General features: G+C 34.5%; 1 protein-coding gene across 1 annotated transcript in view; it reads left to right on the top strand.

Annotated features, from left to right (window-relative positions):
• The window catches only part of CCDC171 (coiled-coil domain containing 171), a 508587-nt gene that overhangs the window by 275499 nt on the left and 208086 nt on the right, over positions 1-25002 (top strand). Inside the window, exon 20 of the mRNA XM_044685358.1 lies at positions 14451-14636. Within this exon, the coding sequence (XP_044541293.1) occupies positions 14451-14636 (186 nt within the window). The remainder of the gene's footprint in view (positions 1-14450; positions 14637-25002) is intronic.

The raw sequence follows: 25002 nt of genomic DNA, 5'->3' as shown, positions 1-25002 counted from the left end.
TGCAGGCCCAGCTCTCTTGCCTTTCTGAATATTGTATTCCACGCCTTGCGGTCTTTTAGCGTGGAGGCTTCCAGATCCTGTGTGATCCTGATTGGTGCTCCTTGATATTTGAATTGTTTCTTTCTGGCTTCTTGTAAGATTTTTTCTTTTGCTTGGAAACTCTTGAATTTTGCAATTATATTTCTGGGTGTTTTCTTTTCTTGATCAAATGCCGCAGGTGTTCTATGAATCCTTTTAATGTCTATATTGCCCTCTTGTTGTAAGACTTCAGGGCAATTTTGCTGAATTATTTCTGTTAGTATGGAGTCCAGGTTTCTATTAATTTCTGGTTTTTCTGGAAGACCAATTATTCTCAAATTGCCTCTTCTAGACTGGTTTTCTTGGTCTGTCACTCTCTCATTGAGATATTTCACGTTTCCTTCTATTTTTTCAGTCTTTTGACTTTGTTTTATTTGTTCTTGTTGTCTTGAGAGATCATTAGCTTCTACTTGCTCAATTCTAGCCCTTAGGGATTGATTTTCGGCTATAATCTTTCGGTTTTCAGCCATAATCTTCTGGTTTTCGGCTATAATCTTCTGGTTTTCGGCCATAATCTTCTGGTATTCCTTTTCAATATGGTCATTTCTGGTGTTCAATTTGCTTATCAGTTCATTTGTTTTCTGAGCCTCACTTTCCAATTGCAAGATTCTACCTTTTAAACAGTTATTTTCTTGCCAGATCTCTTCCATTTTCCTCAAAATCTCAGTTTTGAACTCTTCCATAGCTTGTGAGGAGTTTTCCTTATTTGAGGAGGGTCTGGATGTTTGTTTGTTCTCCTCCTCTGTTTGCTTGGTTGTCTGGATTTTCTCTGTGTAAAAGTTGTCGAATGTTAAAGACCTCTTTTTCTTGTTGTTATTCTTTCTCTTCTGTGCTTCCTGAGACTGGGTAGCCATCATTAGCCCAGCAGCTTCTCAGGTTTATCCTCGCGCTCAGTGTCTGTCCACGGTCTATTGGCTCCTGAGGTTTGAGTTCTGGTTTTTTCCAAGGTCAAGCCCCCTGGTGGATCCCCTTCCTTGATCCTCTGCTGGAGGTTTCTTTACAAGTCTCAGGGCACTGCTTCCACAGCTGTATACCCGTCCATGCTGGTTCCGCACTCAGGGTTTCAGAGCTTTAGTTCCTGGCTGTGTCTGCCTCCACCCAAGCCTCCACCCTTGCCTGCTCTTTGAGCTGGAATTCTGCGCCCTGGGTCCACTCTCTGCTCCCGCGCTCAGATTTCGCGTGTGTTTTTTGGCTTATTGGGGTCCTAAATCTTGCTGCTCTCAGGAACAGGCCCCGGAGCTGCCAGTGACTCAATGGGTGCCCCACACTTGCTCTATTTCTTTTTAGCTGGCTTCGGCGCTATAGATGTTGTGTGTGGAGGGGATGGGGGTGGGGTGGTTGCTCAGCCCGAGATTTAGTCAGAGCTGTTTCACCCCTTTATAGCATGGAAATGCCTCGATTTCACGTACCTTCCACGCTGTGCCCTGTTGTGGGGTTCCTCCGTTCATCTGGACTTGTTTTTATGTTTCCTCGAGGAGTTTTGTGTGTTTCGGTCAGGAGAGGTTAAAAACTGCTTCTTACTCTGCCGCCATCTTAACCCGGAACCCCAGGGTAACTACTTTTTAAAAAGGAAAGCACAATTTAAGGGAAAGCCTGCTATTTTCTTTTTCTCAATCATTACTTTGGCAAGCCAAGCTATTTAAGTAACAAAGCTATACAGAGTGCAGTTATTTATTTCATTTTTATGATGTCTGCTTTCTTGAATCATAGACAAAGCAACAAATAAAATCATTGCTCAAGATTTGAAGTTGATAATTCCCTGTTTTCATCCATAGGAACACAGTAATGTCATTGGAGTCAGACAGCTTTTGGGAGGACATCACTACTGCTCACTTTCATCTTAAAGTTGGAGAACCAATCTCTCTTGACTTTGACTCATCCCTTTACAATGAGCTGTGTCAGACTGCAACCAAGTTTCTCTTCCCAGTGCTTTCTTAAGGTTACTTGGTTATGGTTGTCTTCATAATTTTGACCTCTTGGCATCAGTACCATGTCTTTACTTGAAGGCTAATAAGTAGGATGTCCCAAACTTCCTAAAGGTTGAAAGAAGCAAGATTAAGCAGCATGAAGATTTAGGCTTCTCTCTTCTCTCTGCCTCTTAAGTCCTGTGATTTTCATGGCAGAGGCAACTCATAGCATCTGTTCTACTTTTGACACCTAGGTCTGCTCTGCTTTTTCCATTGATTCTGACCTTGCTCCTGTAACCTTGAGGTCTTTGTGGCCACTTGAACTGCATGAATTTGCAAGGAACCAAATGAAAACCTCCCAGTAATATTGATGAAGAGCAGGGGTTACCATTTTCCCTGATGCTGTGCTGTCCAGACCTTTGAGTTTCAACTTCCACCATGAAAGTAAATGTTCTTATATGAATTGACTTCCTAGTCCCCACCAGTTACCAATAACCAAAACCAACCACCAACCAATTAACAACCAAACCACTAGAAGATTGTAGAGTAGGGTGTGAAGCTCCCTTGAACTCTGAATACCCCCCACAAACAATCAAAAATAACTCCACAGAATCATTTCTAAAAAGGGCAAAAGCATATAGTAGTAAGGAATAAAACTGAACAGCCATAAATAACTAGGAAGGAAGGTTTCTGACTTCCCTGGTCTTAGTCCCACCACCATAGGTCCAGGGGATAGGAACAGAAGAAACAGAGTGAAATCAACAAGGTAGACCCTGGAGGCAGGATTGGCAATCACACCTTGTTTGTTGAGCCCCAGACCTTGCATCCCTGAGGATTCCACTGGAATTATAGGGGGAGGGTGCTGGGTACAGCTGTGTCTGTTGTGGCCTCAGCTCTGGAAATCCTGCAAATACAGCTAGGGATTGAATAGTGGATATCACAGCGTCCATGAGTGTCATACCCTTAGGGGAAACTCAGACTTCACTGCTAATGAACAAGGGACTTTGGAGGCCCAAGGAATGTGGACTAAATAACTGTTCCATTCTAGGCTGCTGCAACAGGAGAGAAGGAATGAGAAAGTAGCATAAACTGGCGAGTGTGGTTACGGAGGGACTGGGACCCTGTCAGCTGTGATCATTGCAAGGGGGAGTGGAGTCCCCTAGCTGATGCCATAGTAGGAGTTGGACTGTCTGCTTGCAGTTGCTGTGGCAGAAATGCCTACAGCTTCTGGTTGGAGCACCTGAGGTCAGACATAGGTTGCAGTTTGAACAGTAGACCAGGATTACATCAAACCCTGGGCTCTAAAAAGTGTAATAGCTAACTAAGACCCAGGAAAAAACACAAAGAAACCCTGAATCCTGAGATTACATATCCTGACACAGTAGGAATGCTGGGACTCTAGCAAAAAGCCAAAAAGTAAGTAAGTAGTTTTGCTGCTAAAGTTAAAAATAAATAAAAAATTAACAAAAGTAGAAAGAACCCAACTATTGATAACTATTATAGAGAAAGAGAAATCCTTGTCTTAAACTCAAGAGGACAGGAAAGTAAAAATATCTACTACAAAAACAGCAAAGAAATACAATAATTTGCCACAAACTCAAAAAGAGCTTTTTTGGAAAGGTCCTCAAAAACCAAATGAGAGATGTAAAGGAAAAATTGGGGGAAAAAATAAGAGCAATGCAAGAAAATTAAGGAAGATCACTCAAGTGGGAATAGAGATCCAGAAACTCATTGAAGAAAATAATTTATAAAGAACTAGAGTCAAGTTTCAATTCTGGAGCCAATATGGAGGAATAGAAACATGAAAATTTGAAACTATCATGAAAATCCTCTCCAACCAATCTTAAAAGAATGCTACAAAATAAATATAGGAGTGAAAACCAATAAGGTGGCAGAATGAAGCAACTTTCAAGAAGGGAACAACCTGAAAGGTAGACAAAGAACATCTGGGAAACTGAGATAAGAGGGAAACACAGCCAGCAGGAGGTTAAAGCAAGGAATAACAACAAATCCTCCTCTCTGCATCCAAACTACTATGCCAGGTTTTGTACCTGAACCCAAGCTAACATGTAGACCCCAAGATTCTGCCTGGGTCATTAGCAGTCCAATACAATGTATGTCCCTTAAAGTTCCAAGGAAACCTGCAGTGAGGTCCAGAATTCCAGCCCAGGACAATCTGTGCTACACAGCCTAATCTATGTGGGCCCAGAGGGAGGCCAAGTGTTTAAGCCCAAGCTTGTGGTAAGGACATGGATCCCAGTGTGGGGTAGTGAAAACTGGGACCCCTTATCCTCTTGCTAAAAGCTCAAGTCAGAGCCCCAGGGGAGGGTAGTCTGCTATGTGCCTGACCTGATAAAGCCAAAAGTGATAGCAGAAGCCTGCAATCAAGCCTGTTGCAAGAATTTGAGCTATCAGCAGTCAGGGGGTGGGGTGGGGGAAGGAATTGAATCAACAGTGGGAGGTGACTCTTAGAGTTCCCAGTCCACAGGCCATCATACCATCTCAGAAGAACTGAAACTTGCAGAAACCCAGAAATAAGGCTAACGGTGATATCAAGGAAGAACCAATGTTCAAGAGGGTGCCCTAAAATAGAGCCTACCTTTTAAAAGGCTGAGAAAATGAGCAGACATAAAAAATAACAACTATAGAGAATTTTTATGGACACAAAGAGCAAGGCACAGATAAATAAGGGGACAATGAAAACAAAGCAAACACATGCAAAATCCAAAAGAAAAATATGCATTGATTCAGATTTTGGAAGAGCTCAAAAAGGATTTCAAAACTTGATTTAGAGAGGTAGAGGAAAAATGAGGAAGAGAAATGAAAGCAATACAAGGAAAAATGGTCCAAATGAAAAATGAGGCTCAAAAGCTGATGGAAGAAAATAATTCCTAAAAATTAGAATTGGGCAACCAGAAGCTGACTTCACGAGACATCAAGAAACAATAAAACAAAATCAAAAGAATTAGAAAACAGAAGAAAACACGAAGTATCTCATTGAAAATTCAACTAACCTGGAAAATAGATCAAAGAAAGACAATTTAAGAACTATTGAACTACTTTAAAGCCATGATTAAAAAACCTAACAACAACAAGCAAACCCTGGACTTTATAATATAAGAAATTATCAAAGAAAACTGCCCGGATATGCTTGAACAAGATAATAAAATAGAAATGGAAAGAACCCACAGATCACCTTCAGAAGTACATCCTAAAATGATAACTTGCAGGAATCTAATACCTAAATTCAAGAGCTCCCAAATCAAGAAGAAAGCCAAAAGGAAACAATTCAGATACTATGAAGCTACTATTAGGATCACATAGGACTTAGCAGTTTCTACATTAAATGACTGGAAAACATGGAATATGATATTCAGAAAGGCAAAAGACCTAGTTTTACAACCCAGAATCACCTATCCAGCAAAACTGAGTATATTCTTTTGGGGGAAAATGATTATTTAATAAGAAAGAGGATTTCCAGGCATTTCGGAGGAAAAGGCCAGAAAATTTGGAGTCCAACACAAGACTCAAGAGAAGCCTAAAAACGTAAATAAGAAAGAGAAAGTTTAAGAGACTCAGTGAGGTCAAACTGTATATATTCCTTCATTGAAAGAGGATATTTGTAAAAATAAAAGGAGAAAGCAATAAAATTGAAAGTAAGAGAATTATTGAACTAATTAAGATTACCATTTGGTTTTATGAAAAAAAAAATAGACAGTGTTGGAAAATTTGATCAAAAAAAGGAAAGAAGAAAATCACATAATCTGCATCAAAAATGAAAAGGGTGAACTCACCACCCATGAAGAGGATATTAAAGCAATCATTAGGAGCTATTTTGCCCAATTATATTCAATTATGACAATCTAAGTGAAATGGATGAATATTTACAAAAATACAAATTAAGCATAGGAATAAAGGAAATAGAATCCTTAAATAATCCCATGTCAGAAAGAGAATTGAGCAAGTCATCAATGAACTCTCTAAGAAAAAATTTCCAGGCCAGATGAATTCACAAGTGAATTTTATCAGACATTTAAAGCACAATTAATCCCAATACTATATGAAATACTTGGGAAAAAATAAGGAGAAGGAATCTTATCAAATTCTTTTAATGAAATTAATGTGGTACTATTACCTAAGTCAGGAAGAACAGAAACAGAGAAAGAAAATTATAGGCTAATTTCATTAATGAATATAGATGCAAAAATTTTATATAAGATATTAGGAAGGAAAATAGAGCAACATATCACAAGGACCTTTTACTATGACCAGATGGGATTTATACCAGGAATGCAGGGTTGGTTTAATATTAGGAAAAATATCAGCATTATTGACCATATCAATAACCAAACTAACAGTAATCACATGATTATCTCAATAGATGCAGAAAGTGCCTTTGACAAAATACAGCACCCATTTCTATTAACATCATTAGAAAGCTCAGGAATAAATAAAAGGAAAAAATAAGTAGTATCTACTGAAAACTTTTAGCAAGTATCATCTGTAATGGGGATAAATTAGAAGACTTCCCAGTAACATCAGGAGTGACGCAAGATGCCCATTATCACAACTTCTTTTTAATATTGTATTAGAAATACTAGTTTTTAGCAATAAGGAAAGAAAAAGAAATTGAAAGAATTAAAGTAGGCATTGAGGAAAATAAACTTTCACTCTTCACAGAAGTTATAATGGTATACTTAGAGAATCCTAGAGAATCAACTAAAAAACTACTTGAAATAATTTTAGTAAAGTTGCAGGATACAAAAGAAATCCACATAAATCACCAGCATTTCTAAATATTGTGAACAAAGTACAGCAGGAAGAGTTAGAGAAATTCCACTTAAAATCTCTCTAAAAAGTAAAAAACATGTGGGACAAACACAGAAATTATATGAACACAATTAAAAACCACTTCATACCAATTTAGTCAGATCTAAGCAATTGGAAAAATATTAATTGTTCATGAGTAGGCTGAACTAATATAATAAAAATGACAATTCTACTTAATTTCTTTATTCAGTGCCATACCAATCAGACTATCAAATAATTATTTTATAGAACTAGAAAACATAATAACAAAATTCATCTGGAAGAACAAAAGGTCAAGAATATAAAGGGGACTAATGAAAAAAAAAGTGAAGTAAGGAGGCCTAGCAGTACCAGATCTGAATCTGTATATATGTATAAAGCAACAATCATCAAAATGATCTGGTACTGGCTAAGGAATAGAATAGTAAATCAGTGCATACACAATATACAAGGGTAAATGACCACAGCAACCTAATGCTTGATGAACTCAAACATTCCAGCTTTTGGAATAAGAATTCACTCTTTAACAAAAACTGCTTGGAAAATGGGAAAACAGTATGGCAGAAACTAGAAATAGACCAATATCTCACACCCTATAACATTATAAGGCCAAATTGCATGTATGATTTAGATAGAGTGATACCATAACTAAATTAGGAGATCACAGAATAATTTGCCTGGCAAATCTATGGAGAAGGGAAGAATTTATGACCAAACAAGAGATAAAGAATATTATAAGATGTAAAATAAATAATTTTGATTATATTAAACTTAAAAGTTTTTATACAAACAAAACTTTTCTAAACCAGATTAGAAGGGAAACAACAAAGTGGGGAAATTTTTTTTTATAACAAATGTCCCTGATAGAGGTCTAATTTCTCAAATTCATAAAGAACTAAGTCAAATTTATAAGAATATAAGCCATTCCCCAATTTGACAAATGGTCAAAGCATATGAACAAGCAATTTTCAGATGAAGTTGGAGTGATCAATAATCATATGAAAAAATATTTTAAATCACTCTTGATTAGAGAAATGCATAAAACATCATTGAGGTACCATCTGACACTTATTAGACTGGCTAATATGGCAGTAAAGGAAAGTGGTAAAAGTTGGAAGGGATGTGGCAAAATTGGGACACTAATGTATTGTTGTTGGTGTTGTGAACTGATCCAACCATTCTGGAGGGCAATTTGGAACTATACTCAAAGGGCTATAAAATTGTGCATACATATTGATTCAGTAATGGGTTTGTTTCCCAAAGAGACAATAAAAATGGGGAAAGTATGTACTTGTACAAAAATATTAGCTGCTCTTTTTGTGGTGGCAAAATTTTAGAAATTGAGGGGATGCATCAATTTGGGGTATTGCTGAACAAATTATGGTACATATTGGTAATGGAATACTATTGTGCTATAATAAAGAAATGATGAGCAAGACAATTTCAGAAAAAGCTTGAAAGTTCTGTGGGAATTAATGTAGAGAAAATGAAGCAGAATTGAGAAAACGTATCTAATAACAGCAATACTGGATGATGATTATATGTGATAATTTGGCTACTCTCAGCAGTGCAATGATCTGGGACAATCCTGAAAGACTTATGATGGGGAATGCTATCTACCTCCAGAGAAAGAACTCTTGTAGTTATCTTTCACTTCAGTGTATCTTTGGTTTTATTTTGGGGTTTTGGTTTTGTATAAGTATGCTCTTACAACATGATCAATATGGAAGTGTGTTTTGCATGACAATAAAAAATGGAAAAAGGCCCCTAGAATCAGCCAAAGAGAAGCTAATGTTTTCCTCAGAGGACAAGAAATGATAATTTAAAATCCAAAGAATGAAATAATAGAAGAGAATATGAAACATCTTATCCCCTCCAAAAAAAACTGACTGGATAAAATAGATTGTGAAGAGGATATATATGAATTGTTGCACTCCTGGAAAGATATGATCAAAAAAGGAATTTAGACCTTATTCTTCAAGAAATCATCAAGGAAAACTGCCCCCAAATTCTAGAAATAGAGGGTAAAATTGAAATGGAAAGAATACACCTATCACCTCCTCAAAGGAATCCAAAGAGGAACTTGTACAGTTATTGTTAAGTTCTGTAGCTCTCAGGTTAAAGAGAAAATACTATCAACAACAAGAAAAAACAATTTAAGTACTGTGGAGCTACAATCAGAATGACATAAGACCTAGCATTTGCAGCATTAAAATAGCACAGGAACACAGAATTCCATAGAGCAAAGAACTGAGTTTACAACCAAGGATAACATAACCAGAAAAAATAGGCATAATTATAAAAGGTTAAAAAATAAAAATGGATATTTAATGAACTAAAAAGAGTTTCAACACTTCTTGGAGAAAAACCCAGAATTCAGCGGAAAATCTGATCTCTGAGAAACATACAATGGTAAGGAAAGAATAATCATAAGCAATCCCAAAGATCAAATAATTTAATTCCTGGGAGAATGCCATCTATGGAATCTGGGAATGTCATCATTCCCTGAGTATTTTGAAGGCGTGTGTATAGATGTAGACTCCAGGTTGAGGTGAATGAAATGAGATGAGCTCATATGATAGTAGAATGGACCAGGAGATGGTAAGGTGGAATGGCTATCTCATATGGAGGAGGAATGAATGGAGGAACTGCCACAGAGAATAGAGGCAGGGGTAAAGGGCTCTTAGTACTAGAAGCCTACTCTCATCAAACCTGGGATAAAGAGAGAACAACATATAAACAAGAAGCATGAACATCTTCTTAACGCACAGAAAAACAGGATAGGATAAGGGAGGGAATGGAGTCCCCTTGAGGGACTGTGGGAATAAAAGAAGGAAGAGTGTGTTTAGAAAAATGAGGGAAGGGAATAAGTAAAGGGGGAGGGAAGGGAGAGATACCGAGAGGGGAGTACACACCAAGAATTAGGGGAAATCAGGTGAGGGGAGAAAGACGAGACTCGGGACAAGATAAATTAGAGATTTCTAGAATTGAATTCATATCAAGAAGTAGGAGGATACAGTTGTGTGTAGGGATAAGGAAGGCATTTTTAGAAAAGTGTATAGAGTAAGAAAAGGTAAGGGGAATGGGACAGGGCAGGGGAGGGACCTTTGGAAAGGTGGGCCAATTTGTAACTAGCAGGGCAAGGATAGAGAGGATAAGGGAAGATTTTGAGGAAAGGATATGAATTGGAGAAGTACTGGTCAAAGGAAATTGGATATCTGAGGAGAGATACAACAAAGAACAGGGAAGAGGAATGGAGCAGATGGAAATGCACAACTAATAACCAGGACAATGAGTATAAGTGGGATGAATTAAACAATGGGAAGAAAATTTTAGCAGGAAGAATAAAAAAATGAGGACTTGACAGAGTATTGTCTACAAGAAAAACGCTAAAAAATGACAGACACACACAGAATGAAGGTGAGGAGCTGGGGCTGAATATACAGTGCCTTAGCTGATCCAGAAAAGGCAAGGGTAGCAGTCATGATCCCTTACAGAGCTGCAGCTAGAATCACTATAATTGGAAGGAATGAACAGTGTAATTATATTATGTTCGGGAATACTATGAATAATGAAACATTGTCAGTATTGGAACTGTATGCACCAAGAGTTATAGCATCCAGAGTTTTAAAGAAAAAACAAAATAAGATACAGATGGAAAGAGAGAGCAAAATAATAAAAGCAAAGGGCTTTAATCTTCCCCTCTCAGAACTAAATAAACATAATGAAAAAATAAATAAAAAAGAAGTTAAGAAAATGAATGGAAACTTTGAAGTTAAGTATGATAGATATATCTGGAGAGGCTCCATACATTTGCATGAGACTAGTAGTTGATCCACACCTGAGCATACACATAATCTAAACATAGTTTCTGGTGGGGCAACAATGGATCAGAGAGCATAAATATTGTGCAAAAGTCTTATTTTAACACTCTTCATACTGTGGAAGTAATCCTGCATTGTTAGGGATTGTGCCATTGGAACAAAAGTTCCACAAGATATGACCAAGCTAGAAAGACTTGGTTTTGGAAAGAGTATTGTTCTGGCAACAAATTGTATCTGATGGGTAAGGACCAATCTATCAAAAATGGTTCTGGTAATGTATATTAACTGAGAACCATATAGGTTAAGTTAATTAAATTAAATGCTGATAGGAACATGGAGAAATAGACCTTACATTACATTGCTAGAGCAGCTGTGGATTGTTTCTTAGAAAACAAAATGGAAATATACATTAAGAGGTATAAAGCTGTTCATGTTCATTAATTTAGTGAACCCATTACTAGGATTAAGCCCTAAGGGCATTATTGAGAGGGTGAAAAGCTTTATACCTATGAAAATATTCCTGGAAGCTTTGCTTGTAATGACAAAAATACTAGAAAAACATATAACCGCCATAAATTTGAAAAAAAAGGTATTTGAGTAAAACAAATCCAAAGGGAAGTAAAAAACAGAGGATGTGTATAAGAGTACTCATATATAATTTATATATTTTTAAACAAATTGTAACCAATGTTGAGTTTGTGTTTTTACACTCAATTTTTTTTTTAGGATTTTTTTTTAAACCCTTGTACTTCGGTGTATTGTCTCATAGGTGGAAGATTGGTAAGGGTGGGCAATGGGGGTCAAGTGACTTGCCCAGGGTCACACAGCTGGGAAGTGGCTGAGGCTGGGTTTGAACCTAGGACCTCCTGTCTCTAGGCCTGACTCTCACTCCACTGAGCTACCCAGCTGCCCTACACTCAATTTTTTAATGTTCATTTAAATTTTTTTTGGTGGTGGTGGTGGTCACTAAGAATATAATTTAAAAAATTGAAAAAAAAAACCCAACCAAACTACCAAGTCCACTTGCAGGCAAGCTAACCTAGATGAAGCAGCCAAGTAGTTAAGAAGCCAAATTAACCATGAGCACTATGACCACCATCTCCCATTAGAACCTGATGGAGATAGCACAGGACTTTGAATTGAAGATACTCCGCAATAACAATAATTACAATTTAGTTTCTTTAGCTTTAATCCTGTGCTTCTCCAGGGACGACAGCCATACTGACTGAAGACCTTGAAAAGAAAGTTCTTGCCACCGAAGTCCTTGATACAGTCAAATGGTTTAATATCAGAAAATAATACAAATTCATCAATGGAAATGATATTAAAGAAGAGGCATTGCTATCTTTTTTTGCTACTTTCCCCCAAGGACTATGAAACCTTTTGATTTGTATCTAAAAGGTTCTGTTTTTATTGTTTCCTCTATTAGAATGTACATTCCTTGTGAAGAATTGTTTAGCTTTTTTAATTGTATCCCCAGCAATTATATACTTGACACATTTTAGTGCTTAATAAATGCTTATTCATTTATTTATTCTTTCTTTGGTGGTGTTAGGGATTTGAAGTTATTTAGATAAGGAAAAAAAGAATTTAATCCTTTGATTCTATGTTAAAAAAACCAAACAAACTCAGAAACACTAATGTACATATCATGATGACCTGGTTGTATGGTACAAGGGCCCCTTCTACCCACCCCTGGCTCTCTAAATTTTTTTCCCCATAGACTTTCAATTTGTCCTTTTATGAAATTTTATTTTTTAATGAAAAAATCCATTTCTTGACCTCCTTACCTACTCTCTCTCTTAAAAGTGCAAAGTAAAACACTTGCAGCAAAAATGAATAGTCAAGTTAAACTAATTTCCACTTTTGTTTCCTGTTCTGTACTTTTATCTCTTTTCTGGCAGGATATAGGTCACCTGCTTCCTTTTACACCACGTGTTAGCACCATGCCTAGCCCTTAAACAGGTACTTTAGAAATACTTGTTGACAACCTGATGCTGGCATAATGGTCTTTCTGTTCATTAGAATTCTTAAGACTTTCAAAGATGTTTTTATAATGCTATTGTCAAAAAATTTCTTCTTTGCTCTATTCATTTTACTCAGTATCTGTCCATGCAAATCTTCTCAGGTTTCACCAATTTTTATAGCACAATAAATATTCCATTACACTGAAATACAATAATTTGTTAAGTTGCTCCCCAGTTAATGTGTCCAGTTGTGTCCAGTTCCTTCCCACTACCAAAAAAACCTTTGTATTTAATGGTTCTTTCCCTCTTTCTTTGATCTTTTTATGGTAGTTATACTAATAGTAGTAAAAGAATGTGTCTGGTTTGGTGACTTTTGCATATAGTTTCAAATGCCTTTCCCAAAAGACAAGTATAGTTCTTCACAATTGGTTAGTGTCTCTCCCTAAACCTTAATTCTCTATCATTTTTGATACTGATCATTTGATTTTTCCTTTAAGTCAAATTTGCTAATGGTTTATTGATTTTATTTGTGTTTTAAAAGAAAACTTATCTTTTTTAAACATTTATTAATATTCATTTTTAACATGGTTACATGATTCATGCTCCTACTTTCTCCTTCACCCCCCACACTCCCCCCACCCAAACTCTTTATCTTTTTAAAGAATGTTCCCCCTCAGTTTTGTTAATCTCTGTTTTTCTGAATCTTTTATTTAATGTTTCAAAATGTTTATTTTTCTAGTTTCTTCAACTGATCTAATTTTTCCTTCTTTCATTGATAACAATATTTTATGTGTTCACTGATAATCCAGTTCTTTGGGATGTTATTTAGTTTGTAATTAAACTTTAATAATTTATCCAGGATCTCATTAATAAATACATTTTATTACATTGTGATTATTAAAATATATGCATTTAATATTATCCATCTTAGGTATTTGTAAGGAAATTTTTGCACCTTTCATTACTCATACCAATAAAATCACATGTTTGTTCACCCCCCATCCCCCCAAATAAAGACAAAAATCTTGATACTATTTGTATCATTTGTTTATAGTTATGCTTATACTCATTGGGTTTGGCATTGGAATAGGAAATGATTTCACTGATATAGGAATTTACTAGATAAGTAAACTGTATACCAAAGTAATTTGACACTTTCTTTTTAATTTCCAGTCTTAGAAAGTTGCTTAGAGCTTTCTGAGGTTAAATGATTTGTTCAAGGTCATGCAGCCATTAATATCTGAAGTATAATTTGAACTTAGACTTAGGCCAGTTTCCCTTGCTCCTAAATGATCTCTGTCTCTATCAATATTTATTTATACACATAATAATGTAAACATACATATACCTATAATAAAGAGTTTTTGCCAACATGTGTTTGAAAAAAGGACTCAGGAATGTTCCTTTGGAACTTATATTTGTGCTCTACTAATTTAGTGGATCATTCTGATAGTTCTATAAGCTTCTTAGATTCTGGAAATAACATCCATGGAAGGATTTAAATGCAGCAATAATGAATGTACTACCACCATACTAAATAGAATATTTTAATAGGTATGTTAAAATGGAAATAGAATCTTAAGTTCCTAATATTTCCATATTTAAATTAATTCCTCATTATTTGGATAGAATTGAAAAGAAATCTTTAAAATTATTATGATCAATTGTGGGAAAGGTGTTGTATTGTTAATATTGATAAAGTTATATATGGTTAATTTTGTAAAGTTAAAAATAGTCTTCTGATAAATATATATTTTCAGATGTTTGGTTAAAACTTTTGCATGTTAGCAAATGCAATTCTTAAGGTCAAATATATAAACATTAGAGTTATTTTATGACTAAATCACTTTTTTCCCTTTTATCAGAAATTGATCACCCATGAGAGGTTTGAAAGTGCCTGTGAAGAACTGAATAATGCATTACTTCGGGAACAGCAGGCCCAAATGCTTCTGAATGAACAGGCTCAGCAGCTGCAGGAGTTAAATTATAGACTAGAATTGCACTCCAATGAGGAAGCTGACAAAAACCAAACCCTTGGTGAAGCTGTTAAGGTATGAAACTGTCTCTTATATACAAATTTTATTTCCTATGTGTATGAGTCTGTGAAAATAATATATATTTACTCAATAAGGAATAGATTTCAAACTGTGACATTTTCTCCTCTTTTGCTTCAGTAAGGTTTAGTCATGAGGTGCTGTTGCTCTGAGAATATGTGAATATCAACAAGAAGATTTTCTTTCTGAGATTATTTATATGAACTTCAAATATATCAAGAATTGGTTTTATTTGTTGATAACTAAGAAAAATTTTTCTACTAATAATGGCTATACAATTCACCTCTCCATTCATTTCTTTTTTCTTGAACCTGTCATGAATTTCCATTGCTATAGTTCAGAACTCTAATTTCTCTTTGCTTCTGATATTATTTTCTTTTTAAAGTAATGGAATTAGACTTATTTTGTGAATAGATCATACTTGGCTGCCTCTACTATGTAAGTGTGTGGATCATAAAAAAACTGCCTAAAAACCTGCCCTCTTAATACAATAGGTATTAATAAATGCTTTATAAGGTAATAGGTTTATGCTTCCCTCTCAGTGCGGTTGAGTATGATAATAATAATTCAGGTATTTCTCACTTAATCCTGGAAAAACAACACATGAATGCATTAAGAAGAAGAATGACTTTAAAAATATTGCCCAAGTGGATGGATCTTACAAAATAAAAAATGAACAAAGTTTAAGGGGGAAAAAGGGGTTTTTGGGTTCAATATATTAAAAGGTGGTCACCAGGGGAAATCTCCCAAATTTAGGAATAACTTCAAGCCAAAAGTGACTTTATAGAAGTTTATTTACAATTGAGAAGAGAGAGGAAATAAAGAAATAAGAATCTAACACAGTTGGTAAATTACTAAGATCCTCTAATTAATCCAGGTAGATCTAATTAACCCTCAGCCAAGGGTCAGAGGGCCTGAGGCCCAGAAGCTTTGCTTCATTCACAGAGTCTATTAAAAGAAGTTCCTTAAGAGAAATTCAAGAAGATTCAGTCAGTCTTTAAGCTCACCAAGGTTTTAGTGTTCCAGCCAGCACTCCTCAATGGACCAGAAGAGCTCCTTCATCAGCTGCTCTCTTCACCAGCAGCCCCTCTCCAGGGGAAGACCTTCTCCTTTTAAAGGGGTCACTTATGCGTCACTTCCTGTGCCTCCCTCCTACTTTGAGTGTCCAATAACAATAGATATTTCTCCTAGGACAGCCTAGGGGGCAGTCAGTTGACTGATTCATCACCCACTCTTGCACACATGGGTTACGAATTGGAGGTGCTCCAATGATTAAATCTAAAGATGGGCAGTGTAGATTTAATCTAATTATCACAAAAGAAAAAATAACATCAGTTCAATAAAAAATATATTGAATCAACTGAGTCAACTCAAGTACTAGAAGCAGTAGAAGATATCTTCAAATGCATAAATACCATTTAAAAAATTAATCAAGTATTACAAAAACTGCAGATAATCAAATAAAATAAGAGTTTGAAGAGAGTGAAAAAACAGTGTTTCAAGCTTAAAATTAAAATGTGTCAAATAGATTGGAAGGAAATAATAAAGAAAATTACTTAGATGAAATCTGTAATAGAAAACTTTAAAAAGAAATCCATAGAAAAAACTGATGGCAAGCAATACAATAGAAGTCAGAAAAGCACACAATGTAGAGAAATTGAAAATACAGTCATAATAATCAAGTTTCCCATTCCCTAAATACTTACTTAAAATAATTTATATGTATTAAGTCAAGATGATTCAATTGCTGACAAAATGTGAAACTTCTTTTAGCCTAAATCACTGTGTGTTTCAGTAAGAAATAAAAGATTATGAGCATACACATGTTAAGGTTGAGTGACTGACTGGAGATAGGGAGAAGAGGGAAATGACCTAAGCCCATAACAAAGCTATCATTGATAATGAGAAAACCTAGGTTAAATGTTTCCATAGTTATTAATTCATCAAGTAATTGAAGGAATTTCATCAAGTAATTGAAGGAATTTCACACAGAAAAGGAGTTAAATTTGATCTGCTCAGTTCCAGAAAGCAAGACTATGAAGAACATGTGGAAGTTGCAGTAAGAAAAATTATATTTCTTATGAAGAAAAAGAAAACTGTCTAAAATTTGAGTTATTCAGAAGTAGAATAAAATGCCTTTGAAAGTGATGAATTTTTTCTCTTTAGAGGTCTTCAAACAAAGGCTGAATGACCATGGTGGAATCATCATTATTCTAGAACATATAAAATCCATGTTAACGAAATGTTATTAAAAATTATTTTCAAAATATTTTTCCATGTTTACATGCTTCATTTTCTTTCTTTCTCCTTTTCCTTCCCCCCTCCCAGAGCCAACAAGCAATTCCACTGGGTTGTACAAATATTATCACTTGATACCTGTTTCCATATTATTCATTTTTAAGGCCTAAACACCAAATCATCTACCCATATATATACATGTGTTGTGAGGAAGATTATTATTTAGTTATTATGTAGGAGACTTAGCAGGAAGGGCTGGAGAATTCTACATGGAATGGGGAAGCAGGAAGTGGCTTGCTCTCTCTCTGAGAAGGACTCCATGGTGGTTGTGACAAGCTGTAACTGACCCTGGGAGACCTCAGAGCTAGTGGAGCTGCACCCTGATTCCCTGGGATCCTGGAGAGAGGTGAAGGTTGAAAGCAGAGGACAATAACCCTGCAAGACAGCACTGAGTAGGGAAGTGGCCTGTGATCTGTGGACAGCTTGCAGACTTCAATCCCTACATCAGTTCTGGAGGAGTTGGTTCCTGGCATCCTGTAACATCCCAGGAAGAGTTGTGAGATCCCAAGTTCAAGCCCTCTTCCCCAGGTCCTTAGCCAAGCTGTCAAAGCCTGGCAGAAGTCAGGCTGCCTAGGGATCTTACCCTTTTTGACTCCAGTCCTGGGTTGTTAGCTATAATTTACCTCACCCCCTTTCCAGTCCCCTCAAATCATTATTAAACTGATTCCCTGTGTGTTTTAGTAATTTTAGGTCCTCATTGTGTGGAGAGTTCACCTGGGTGGTTACTCCGTTTACCATTTCTTGCCTCTGCCTCACTAAAATAAAGCCTTTTAAAATGTCAGTTTAAACTTTTTTTTCCCTAAGTATTTTAAAATTTTCATTGAGATTATTTCCTTCATCTTTTTGTAACCAAAGATCCAGGAAGTGTTGTTCTAATATCTGTAGTACTTTTCTAAAATTCTAGGTACTTCAACATGGGTGCTATTGGTATAAAATAGAATGAAATAAGAACAATATTATTTTCTGATAGAAATCCATTTTTTTAAATGTTGACCTGTCAAAAGTCAACATAACACCATTTTCTTATATTAATCCACTTTTAAAGGTCAAAGATTAAAATATATTAATGAGTATTTCTTCCTTAATATTCTAATCATTTTTCTGAGCTGAGGCAAAACTGTGAGAAATGAGCATTTGAGATTGAAAATAATTTTTCTTATATGAAACTTCTAGAATAAACCATATTGGAAAATGTTGATTACAAATCAGAAGCTATTAAAAAGGGATAAAGAAAGGGTCCTACTAGCCCCCTCTTTTACTTCTCTTTCCTGCTGAATAGTGCTAGGGGAAATCACAACACTATACTGATTAGGTCCAGTGTAAATTGTTTTATCTAACTTCAACTAGCCTTATTGTAGCAAGCTAATCCTGCTCCTACTTAATTGATTTGCTGGCCTACTCTCCACTGTAGCTATTCCAGACCTTGTCTCTCCTCAAACACCTCACCACTTCCCTGCAGATCTCTCCTGCTATTCTCTCTTCTTTGTCCAACCACCTTTGCTCTATTTACTGGATCTTAATTCTTGTCATACTCACTAACCAGCTCCCGTGCTGAAAATTATGGTTCTTTTTCTTGAAATCTGATTTCACATTATTTTGAAATGCACATGTAAAAATATTTTCTCATAAAAAAGTTTCATGGATTCCGTGTGAAGAATCTCTTAAATATAGGAAAGCCACATTCCATTTGGAGTACCAAAAACTTTGTCTGTGGCAAATATCTTTCATGAGGAATTCTCCTCTCTTTATCCTTTGCTTTATTTTACTCATAAGAGGATCAATGAATAAAATTATTTCTATTTTTTCTTTTAAGAAACTTTTTATGATTTTGAGGTGTATGGTTGAGAGACACCTTCGTTGGATGGCAGCCTTTAAGGGGGCATTTTGATATAATATGTCAAATACTTTAAAAAATTATCAAAGAATATGCACAGAAGCAACTTGAATTCTCTATGCCTTACATTCAGTTATGTTACTTTACAAACATGGTATGATATAGAATATTGTTTGCACAAGCCTGCCTGTTTCTCATCATACTTCCTTTAAGGATGCATTGGATATATGTACAGATTATACCAATACAAAGTTTGTTTAGATGTGGAAGTGAATGGTGGTTATTAGTATTCTCTTATTTACCAGTTTTCTTTACAATAAGATAAAGAATTTTTTTTCCAGTCTGTTAGTATCCTCTTTTTTTTTAGATTTCTCGAATGTCCTCCAAATTGGAGTTCTACAACTCAGTTTATATTTTGACTAGTCTGGCGCTTTCCATAATTATTTTTAAAAATCTTTACTTTCTGTCTTAGAATCAATTTTAAGAGAGAAAGGAAGCAAGGGCTAGGCAATTGGGATTAAATGACTTGCCCAGGATAAAAAAGCTAGGAGGCATATGAGACTATCTATATTTTAACAATTTAAATGACATTTCTGTTTTCTCATTGATCCTATCAGAGACTGAACAATAACTCTGCTCTTACTTATGATGAAAATTATTTGGCCAATCTTACTAAATCTTTGTCTCCCCTCTCCCACCCTTCTCACCTGCCTTTGGCTTCTAATTTCATTCTTAGTATTCTTGAAATAACTCTGCATAGATGGATCTCTCATGAAATTTTTTTGTAACTTGTTTTTTCCCCTCTAATGTTTTTCTTGTTTCATGAGGTGACATCTTAATTTTCCATTTTTTCCTCTTCTTAATGTATTTAAAATGAGCTTAAGTCCCAGGCCGATGTTTCTCTTGACTTCCTTAGCCCTCCACTTAATCAGAATATATGTTTAATGCCTGATAATGTGTATAGGCTCTTTTGTTCTCTGTTCTGTCATAACTAATTTATATCACTGTGGTTAAACTTCTGTAAGAAATGATTATTTCCTTTTATTGTATATTCTTTTATTAACTTTCAATTCTTCAGAATTAGCAATAAGCTTAAATAGGTTCAGATTCTGAGTGGTCTTATTTTCATGCCTTATCTTAATCTCATTTATTAACTTTCTATACACTAGCTTAAATCCACATATGTGCCATTATTTTCATGATGATCTTTTTGAAATTGTTTATCTTGAGTATTGCAATCTGAAATGATCAAATGATCTAAGAAATTTTATTTCTTGTTAGGTCAATGTTAAATTTTGTTTATTGTATTGTATATATTTGGATATAGTAATTGTTTTATTTGCTTCTCTAAGAAGTACCTGCTAGCCATCCTTCCATTTAGCATTCCTTTTCTGGTTTCATTTAAAGCAAGAACATCAAGGTCAGTGGTATTAATTTCCCCTAGGAATATGTCTGTTCCTATATTTTGAGTACAATAGGCTATATATTATATTCTAAAATTTTTATGATTCTTAGTTTCCTCTGTTTCCTCACTTGCTATTCTGCCATTACTACGGTGCAGTGGATATAATATGGGACCTGGAGTCAGCAAAACTTGAAAACAAATCTAACCTCAAGCACTTACCAAATGTGTGTCCCTGGGTAAGCCATTTAAACTTCTCTCTTCCTCAGATTCCCAATTTTAAAATGAGAGTAATAATAGCATCTATCTCACAGAGTAGTTGTGAAGGTCAAGAATGATAATATGAAGTTGAAGACAAATAAAAATGTTGTTATTCAATTTAGAATGTTTATTACTTAAGGGAATCTAAGTCTGAATCTTTTTTTACATAGCAAAAACATCCTTATATGAATTAAAAAATCATCCCTTTTAATTGACCATTCAATGATTCTATCTGGTATTAAATGCAAAATCATTGGGTATATTGTGTGATGTACATTGAATTTTATTTAAATGGAGAGTATTTATATCCAGTGTTTAATGGCATTATTGATAGATGAAAACCCTAAACCTAGTCAAATTCCAAGAATTTTCCTTTTGTCTATGTCATGGTTAATTTGGAGTCCAACTCTTGACCACTTAATTTTTTTAAACCCTTCCCTTCCCATCTCAGAATCAACACCTCTTCTAAAGCAGAAGAATGGTAAGAACGAGGCAGTAGTGGGGGTTAAATGACTTGCCCCAGGGTCACACAACTAGGAAGTGTTTGAGGTCAAATTTGAATCTAAGAATTCCCATTTCTAGATCTGAGGTTCTATGGACAGAGCCACCTAGCTGCCCCCTTAGCCACTTAATTTTAACTGACCTTTAATTTGGCTATATTGCCAGTGCCTCTCTCACCATTAGCTCTCTAATTTACTAGAATTTTTGAATTATTTCAGTGTTTCTTTCACATTCGCAACTTAGTTAACAGCCACTGAAGACTACCATGGCCTGGTTCCAATTTTCTCCAATATACATTGTGATACTAAGATTCTTAGCCCCACTCCTATAAATCTCTGTTTCTCCCGGTGCTTCACATTCAGTTAGTTTTTTGAAAAATAAAGACAGAGATAAAGGAAAAGAAAGAAACTATTTTTTCAGGTTAGAGTATAGAAATAGATTTGTTGGTTGAAGAAAATATAATTTAACTAAAAAATTTGAATGATTAGAAGTTTTTCTCATTAAAGGCCTATTTTTTTTCCTTGTATAGAATGTACTTTCTAAAACATTGGGCCCTTTATTTACCTGAGTTTCTGTTTAGAATTATGAACTTTTAAGTCATATAAAAATATATTTTCAAAAAATACTTCGACAGAAAATACTTCATTACAGTTGAAATATCAGTATTAAAGAACATAATTAGGCAAAAGTTAAATATGGCAAACATAAAAGTATTTGATTCTCATAAAATGAAACATTTTAAAAGCTAAACAATTTTGTACTACTTCCAAAAGCCAGTATATTTCCTTGAATATTATGTTATGACAGATGTTTGCTAGGGTTGCAATTGTTAATTAAGAGAAGATGAATAAAAGGTACAGACCTAAATGGACACTTAACAATGAAATTCAAATTATAGCAACTTTTATGTGAATGAAATAATGAAACATTCCCAAATGTCTGAGATGCAGCTAAAAGTCACCAGCAATTTAATTATCAAAATAATGTGACTAAAATATCTGTCCCCTTTAACCAAAGATTCTGTTAATAGGCTTCTATACCAAAGAAGCAATTGTTAAGAAACCTTCATATATATGTAATAAAATATTTATAGCAATACTTTTTGTGATAGCAAAGAGTTGGAAACAAAGTAGATATTGATTGGAGAATGGCCAAATAAATTGTCATACATAAATGTAATGGAATATTAAGAGGTGATTATTTCATTTCAGTTTTGAATATTGAAAAGTATTGAAAGATATACATAAACTGAAGTAGAACAAATTAAGCAAATCCAAGAAAACTATATACAGTGGACACAAAAATGTGAATTGAATGAATAGTGATTAAATAAAATAAAAAGTAATAGTTGCAAAATTACAAAAAAAAAACCCTAGCATAGTTTGAAAGAGGAAATTTGAGAAAATATTCCCATTTCAACCCACTTACGTCCACAAGTGTACATTATACATATTTTGGACTTTTTCAGTATTTTCATCAATTTTGCTAAATTTTTCTTCTCTCTCTCTCTTTTTTTTTTTTTGTTAAGTCCCTGCTATGTGTTGGGCACTGTTAAAAGTAGAAAGTCCCTTAAATCTTTCATCACTGTTTAAAAGCTTATATCTTTCTTTATGAATATCTGAGATTAATCTCTAATAGAATGCTACCTATAATTGAATTTTAATTCTGAGATTATGTAGAGCATTAGTGTTAAAGAGAAAGAACCATGCAGACAGCATATTAACTTAGAAAGTCACAAATTAATGTTATGTTGAATTATATTTTTATTTATTTTGTTAAAATTTTGACATTATATTTTAACCTGGTTAGGGCCAAGTTTGACAGGTCTGCTTTTAAACCAGGACTCAGTGGTGATTTTGCCTTTATTTAGAATCAGAGAGGGGTGAATCTTAAACATTGTGGAAGAATTGAGTAGGTTCTAGAATGTTTATTATATAAGAAAGGTTTGTTTAATTGAGTCTTTTTTTTCAATTCAAATTTGCATGGCACAATAACATTAAAATTGCCTTTTTTCCAGATGACTACTTTTTGTTAGCCCTTTGTTTTTCTCTTTATCTAAATATAATATTATATTTTTTATTAGAACAGTTTGCTTTGCAAATGCTTTTTAACAATGTTCTTTATTTTTAAAGATGCAGTTTTAGAAATTTGGAAGTAATAGAACATACAGATTTGGGGACAATAGCAAGTATTATTGTATCAAAATTGAAATTTGACTTTATTAATCTTCAGCTTTTACTAATTTTTAAAATCTGGAGCTGGAGACTTAATTGGTATTATAGCTACATTGTAATTATACTAATAAACACCTCTATCCTTGACCTTGGAATTTATAGTATAGTAAGAGATTTATTGACTTAAGCTTTGAAAGAAAAATGGGATTATTGCTTAAGTATAAAGCATAATTGTTAAACACATCTACTTGCATACCACTTACTACAGTAAGTTTTAAGTAGCTTTAGATTTTCATTCAAAAAATGCAGGGCAGCTTCTTGTTAAGTCCAGATTCCTGAGTGATTTTTGTTATATTATTGAATCAATTACAAAGTGACCATATTACCTTGAGATGTGCAAAAGGAATCAATAGACCTATAAAATGTGTGTTTTATGTTCTAAACCACATTTTTCCAAGCAGCCTAAATAGTAGTACTTATGATTTCCTTGTTTCTGCTTTTTTTTTCATCATAATCATCAAGTCCCTTGTACTTATTCTTTAAGTTCCCTGTAGTTGGAGAGTATTTTTTGGGCTTGTTTTTATAAGGAAGCATTACGTAGAGGAATTGTCCTTAGAGTGCATTTACTTTTCACGTTCATCAACTTTTCCCATGATCTTTTTTTTCTGATGCTCATAAGTTTGAACCCATAAGATTTAAGATCCTTCAAGTGATATTATTTTAAAATTATAGAAGCTGAATTAATCTTTTATTATCTACAACAGAAAAAATCTGCAATAATTTAAAGTAATTTTGAAGATGATAAGTAACACTTTAAAAAAAAGCCAGCTCTGTTTTAGGAAATGAAATAATTTTTCTTTTCTTTCTCTCATTATAAGTATTAAGTAAATCTTTGAAGAATATAACTAATTCAAGGAATTTTATTCCTACATGCTTCTTTAAGTGAAACATACTTTCAAAAGCAGTTAAGCGAAATCATAGAATACTAATTTATTTCCATAAATTCTTAGAAGCTACAATGACTTTTCTTGCTTACCTTCCTTTTATGTATTTCACACATGGCCTAGAAATAATATAAAAAGTAAAACTTCTCTCCTTGCTATCTGTATTTAACTATTTCATAATTTTCTGTACATATTCATGTAATAGTTTGTCTTCAGCCATAATCTTCAAAAGGCAAGGAGCAGCATTTAATTTTCAAGGGAATGATTTATACAGATAAGTGTTTAATGAAAAAAATTTTTTAAAAATATGAATTATATTTTAATTTATTTTATTAAACACATCCTGGTTACATGTTTGAAAATTTTTATTCATTTTTTGTTAGATTATATGTCAATATAGTTTTTTTTAACATTTATTAATATTCATTTTTAACATGGTTACATGATTCATGCTCCTCCTTTCCCCTTCAACCCCCCCCCCCACATCCCCCCTACCCATGGCCAATGCGCATTTCCACTAGTTTTGTCATGTGTCCTTGATCAAGACCAATTTCCAAATTGTTGGTAGTTGCATTGGTGTGGTGGTTTCGAGTCCACACCCCCAATCATGTCCACCCCGACCCATGCGTTCAAGCAGTTGTTTTTCTTATATGTTTCCTCTCCTGCAGTCCTTCTTCTGAATGTGGGTAGCATCTTTACCATAAATCCCTCAGAGTTGTCCTGGGTCATTGTATTGCTGCTGGTACAGAGGTCCATTACATTCGATTTTACCACAGAATGTCAGTCTCTCTGTATAGAGTTCTTCTGGCTCTGCTCCTTTCGCTCTGCATCAGTTCCCGCTCTCCAGTTCGCCTGGAACTTCTCCAGTTTATTATTCCTTTTAGCACAATAGTATTCCATCACCCGCATATACCACACTTTGTTCAGCCATTCCCCAATTGAAGGACAT

The sequence above is a fragment of the Gracilinanus agilis genome, chromosome 1 (assembly GCF_016433145.1).
Source record: "Gracilinanus agilis isolate LMUSP501 chromosome 1, AgileGrace, whole genome shotgun sequence".
NCBI classification, from domain to species: Eukaryota; Metazoa; Chordata; class Mammalia; order Didelphimorphia; family Didelphidae; genus Gracilinanus; species Gracilinanus agilis.
This window is presented reverse-complemented; position numbering and strand designations above follow the sequence as displayed.